A 4,774-nucleotide genomic window follows, 5' to 3' on the forward strand; every position below is an offset into this window, starting at 1 on the left:
CACAAACTTTTTTGCTTCAAAAACTAATATATGTTTGATTTCATATGCTTGTGACTTTTTATGTAGATGGTTTTAAAATTTTCTTGACCATACTTGGAGGATCAATGGCCTATTTGTTTGAGCTACAACTTTTGCTTTTTGGATCAAAAACTAGTTTTCTAGATTTTATCTTTTGGCTGATGGCTTTTTGCTAGTTTTTTAAATAAAATTTTAGCTTTTATCATACCAAAAGTTATAAAAGTATGCTCATAGTGTGCCTTTTAGCTTTTAGTTTATTTCCTCTTAAGCTATTTTCTAGGTTTTTAAAAGCCAATTCAACAATTGGGTTGTTTGATTCACCTTCTGGCTTCTGTCAGATAGAAACTAGCAAAAACCTGAAAACAAACATGCCCTAAAAGTTGGGATGAGTGATTTTTTTTCATCTTTAAGCAGGCGCGAATTTTGGCATGTTTCCTAGAGCTAGGATGGGCAAAATTTCACCTTTTAACCAAAAAAGTTGGTTAACCAAAATTTTCGTAATCTTTTTGTTGAAGATTTTGGCTCTATTTGGTTAATAAATGTATTTGGTTTCGTATGACTTTATATTAAACATTAATAATATATCCATTTATATTTTTAAATGTATTTCTATGATATTTTATTTGCTAGAAGCATTCTTTGTTGTTGTTTTTTCTTTTCTTTTGTTATAATATGATGCGTTTTTCTTAGGTGCTTTTCAATACCATTATATTATTGAATTATCTTCATGTATAAAGTACCAAAACTGATTTTGTTCAGCTATTAGTTACTTATTAACAACAAATTCAGTTTACATTTGGTTAAAATCGAAATTTTTGATAACCGACGGAACGATTTAACTAACTGAATTAAGTGAATGGCCCAGGCGTAGCCAGAGGCAGAGCAAGTGCTGTGCTGCCTTCCGCCCTCACGGTGCACGGCTCAGTTGGCCACTGCCACGCCCACGCCACCCAAAAACTCATGGCCAGCGCTGTCTGCGGCGTCACCGCGCGCCCGCACCTGCCTTCCGCCGTCCCTGCAGCCGCAAGAAAGCTCTTCTTCCGCTGCAGGGCGGCCTCCACCATGAACGAGGCATCTGCGAGCTCGCCGGACGCCGAGGAGAAGAAGACGACGACCGTCTTCGTGGCCGGCTCGACGGGGCGCACCGGCAAGCGCGTTGTGGAGAAGCTGCTGGCCAAGGGATTCGGCGTCGTCGCCGGCACGACGGACGTGAGCAGGGCCCGTGGCAGCCTGCCCCAGGACCCCAACCTTCAGCTGGTGAGTTTAAGCTGACGTGCTTCTTGTTGTTGCCCTCGTTAAATTGGTGGGGTGGTGTTGTGAATTTGGGCCTTTGACTCTTTGAGTGACTGAAGGTCAGGGCTGACGTTACGGAGGGCGTCGACAAGCTGGTGGAGGCGGTGCGCGGCGTCGATGCTGTCGTCTGCGCGACGGGATTCCGGCGGTCCTTTGACCCTTTTGCTCCGTGGAAGGTTTGTATCTGGTTAATTTGTACAGAGTGACTGATGCTTCTTTCTTGTTCATTGCTTTGATTAGATCTTTCAGGTGCTATTATAGGGCTAAAAATATGAAATAGTGTAGGGAATGTTCTTGCCAGAATGCCCCGATTTAAATGTTTGTACCTGTCAAAAGTGTTCAGATTCTGTAAAAACTTTGGTAAATGTAGGTTGGTCAGCATTCTTGGCAGCAAGTTATTCTGAACCAATTAGTTTGAAGTTGCTATTCACACGTTCAGGCTATGCTGCCATCTCTTAATTCAAAGAAGCTGTAACCTTACTACTACTGATTACGACTACAGATAACTTATATATTGAGTAACTGGTGGAGCAAGGTCTCGAGTCGCCAGCACCGCCGCGCTCGCCGCCGCCGTCACCCTCTGGGTACGGTTCAGGTAGATGACCAAGTTCGTGTTCTCCTCTCCTCACTCAGCCGTTACATAGAGGGGCCTTGTTGGGGCTGCCTCTCGTTCTGGGCCACGCAGGCGCAATACTCCTATTCGCCTATTTTGGGCCGATCATACGCGGGTTGGGCCACCTGCTTCTTGCCACCCGGTCCAGCATACCAGGTACACGGTCGCCCTTCTGAAGTACGCCTCCTGTCACCGTTTCATCATCTTTAGATTCTTCAGGCTCTTCTCCAGCTGTAGTCACCGGAGTCGTCGATGGAGCATTGACGGTGACAGAAGCATAGGGCAGTTTCCCTCTTAATAAAATACACGCGATCCAAGCGTGCTCGTGAAAAAAAAGAAGAAGAATAGAGTAGTTAGTATGGGATTATTACTTTGCAAATTGTATGCATCAAATTCTCAATTCTGAAAAGAATTCGCTTCAAAAAATCCGAAAAGAATGCTATATTCGAGGGTTGCCACATCACCATTCTGCTGTTCCTGGTGGGATCTGGTTCAATGTCTGGACAGTTAATTTGGACCCCTGAATTCCTAAAACCAGGCCAGCGGGCCATTGAGAATTCAATTAAAGTTTGAATTCACGCAGCATACAACTCTCAGTATTCTTTTGTGGGGCAATTTTAACATGTTTCATGTTTGGTACTTATAAGATGATCTAAGTTCACTTGTGCCCACTAATTTTGCCTCAGTGCTAGTTTTCTAGACCTTGGTTCTTGCATTGAGTACTATTCATAGTGTAGACATCCCTAATCCGTCTTTTCATCCACGGTTGTCTATATGGTGACTGGCTTAAAGTAATACCGGTAATCCAACAATGTTTTGTGTAACTGAGCTGATTTGGTCCACTGGTTCAGTTTTCTATTTGTTTAAGCAAGTTTAAAAAGATGTGGCGTAGAGGGTCTGTCAAATTATATTAATTACTCATAGTGTTTGGTAACTCTTGATGTTTGTATATATTTGGTATATTTAACGAACAATCAGTCCATGGCCTTGCAAATAAGAGCTTTAAGGATCCAATCATATCACTGGCAAATGGTTGAATGCGGATAGATACTCCTTTTGTTTCACAAATAACAGCCGTGATAAATTTTGGTATTGCAGGTAGACAACTTTGGCACAGTGAACCTGGTTGAAGCATGCCGAAAGGCAGGCGTAACAAGATTTGTACTCATCAGCTCCATTTTAGTAAATGGGGCTGCTATGGGTCAACTTCTGAATCCAGCCTACATTGTGCTCAATCTACTTGGCTTAACACTGGTTGCAAAGCTACAGGCAGAGAATCACATCAGGAAATCAGGAATAAATTACACTATTGTAAGGCCTGGAGGGCTGACAGATCAACCCCCAACAGGGAATATAGTCATGGAACCTGAGGTAAAAACCTTAAACTTATTGCTTGATGCTATTACCAATAATAGTTTTTAAGTTAGGTGGATTAGAGGGTGGATTTGCATAATTTAGCAACGGTGATCCCCATTTGGTTGCAAGAATTGTTTCCGATTCTTGCTGGAATCAGGAGAATCTGAACCAAACGTTGTTTTTGGTGAAGTGATTCTCCGGGGAACACCTGGTAATGTTTCTTCGTTTTGAGCTAGGAAGGAGAATCACCCAAATAGGTGTTTGGCAGTGATTCTAGTTCATTTCAGGGTGAATCTGGATTGATAGCCAAATTGTTTCACCAATTCTTACTAAGCGATTTGATTCAGCTGAGAAACATCTATAAGGAGAATCTAAATCCCTATCAAATGCCCCTGCAAAAGAAGAGACAGTGGAATTTAAGTTGTGGCTTCATGCTACATTCCACTAACACAATAAGCAAAACCTGTAACATATGTGGCTTTAAGGTGAGGTCTGCAAAACCATGTAACTAGGATATGCTATTCCATAGAACTTTTTACTGTTGGAAGTCAATAGGATGTCATTTCATTTTGTGGAAGTAGTATAATTGGCGTTAATCGATATCGTTTTTATATGTACAATCCACGTTATCAAAACACTAACATTGGTCAAATTTCTACAGTTGGACTGAATGCATTTTTCCCTTTTACAGGAGGGAGCTCTTCTATAAGAAAAATGCTCATCTTGTATGCATATTAGAAATAATGGATTGTACAATAAAACTAATCCGATCCAGATTAAGGAATACTAATATGTTTAGAGGCCTCCAGTGTGTTTTAGTGTTTTCTCATCTTGTCATTACTGGAAAGTACACTTTGTCCACCAATAGTTTATGCATAGCATTTTTGTTGTTGAAATTTTTCAGGACACTCTTTACTCGGGATCCATATCTCGGAGCCAGGTTGCTGAAGTAGCTGTAGAAGCATTGTTGTGTCCAGAGTCTTCCTACAAAGTTGTTGAGATTATCGCCCGAGCTGATGCTCCAAATCGCCCTCTGAAGGATATGTACGCTGCAATTAAGCAAAATTGACTGGTCTGTCACATCAGTTACACAGAAGGATTGATTAGTTATGTACAAGGCAAATCTATGCTTCATAGAATGACAGGATGGTTAATTTGTTATACAGTACAGCCATGAACCAATGAACACTAAGGAGTTCTCAAAGTATAGTCTATGTATTTGGCATGCTATATTATACTTATAAATATCTATAAGTCCACCAAAGATTCTTCTAAGTCAAATCTTTTTAACTCTAACCAGCAATATATATATATATATATATATATATATATAAAAAATAAAAGTATATTATCTTGAATTAAAAAATTATGCATAACAAAATTATTTTTCATACTGATATAAACTTCTGGGGTCAGTCTATAACTTTTTATATTGATGGCCAAAGGTAGAACAAAAAACTTAACTCATGACAAACCTAAATGGGCACGTTGAAA

The 4,774-nt window shown here is 40.4% G+C and overlaps 1 protein-coding gene across 2 annotated transcripts; it reads left to right on the forward strand.

Annotated features, from left to right (window-relative positions):
• Positions 1 to 898: 898 nt before the first annotated feature.
• On the forward strand, positions 899 to 4,561 carry LOC136473184 (uncharacterized protein At2g34460, chloroplastic-like). 2 transcript variants are annotated; one of them, XM_066470863.1, is made up of 4 exons: positions 901 to 1,275; positions 1,371 to 1,487; positions 3,023 to 3,295; positions 4,185 to 4,561. In XM_066470863.1, the coding sequence occupies exons 1-4, from the start codon at positions 979 to 981 to the stop codon at positions 4,347 to 4,349; spliced, it is 852 nt and encodes a 283-aa protein (XP_066326960.1). In that variant the 5' UTR covers positions 901 to 978; the 3' UTR covers positions 4,350 to 4,561. The 2 variants fall into 2 exon arrangements, with proteins under 2 accessions (XP_066326961.1, XP_066326960.1); XM_066470864.1 differs by lacking the exons at positions 3,023 to 3,295; positions 4,185 to 4,561 and adding an exon at positions 1,814 to 3,009 and having other exon boundaries at positions 899 to 1,275.
• Positions 4,562 to 4,774: the final 213 nt, after the last annotated feature.

The sequence above is a fragment of the Miscanthus floridulus genome, chromosome 8, assembly GCF_019320115.1.
Source record: "Miscanthus floridulus cultivar M001 chromosome 8, ASM1932011v1, whole genome shotgun sequence".
Classification (NCBI taxonomy): Eukaryota; Viridiplantae; Streptophyta; class Magnoliopsida; order Poales; family Poaceae; genus Miscanthus; species Miscanthus floridulus.

What these genes read in the sequence shown, in the direction of transcription:
- LOC136473184 (XM_066470863.1), top strand. Translation starts at nt 979, where the DNA reads ATGGCCAGCGCTGTCTGCGGCGTCACCGCGCGCCCGCACCTGCCTTCC. An exon ending in AGGACCCCAACCTTCAGCTG is followed by an intron (nt 1,276 to 1,370) that starts GTGAGTTTAAGC and finishes GAGTGACTGAAG; the next exon opens with GTCAGGGCTGACGTTACGGA. An exon ending in ATATAGTCATGGAACCTGAG is followed by an intron (nt 3,296 to 4,184) that starts GTAAAAACCTTA and finishes GAAATTTTTCAG; the next exon opens with GACACTCTTTACTCGGGATC.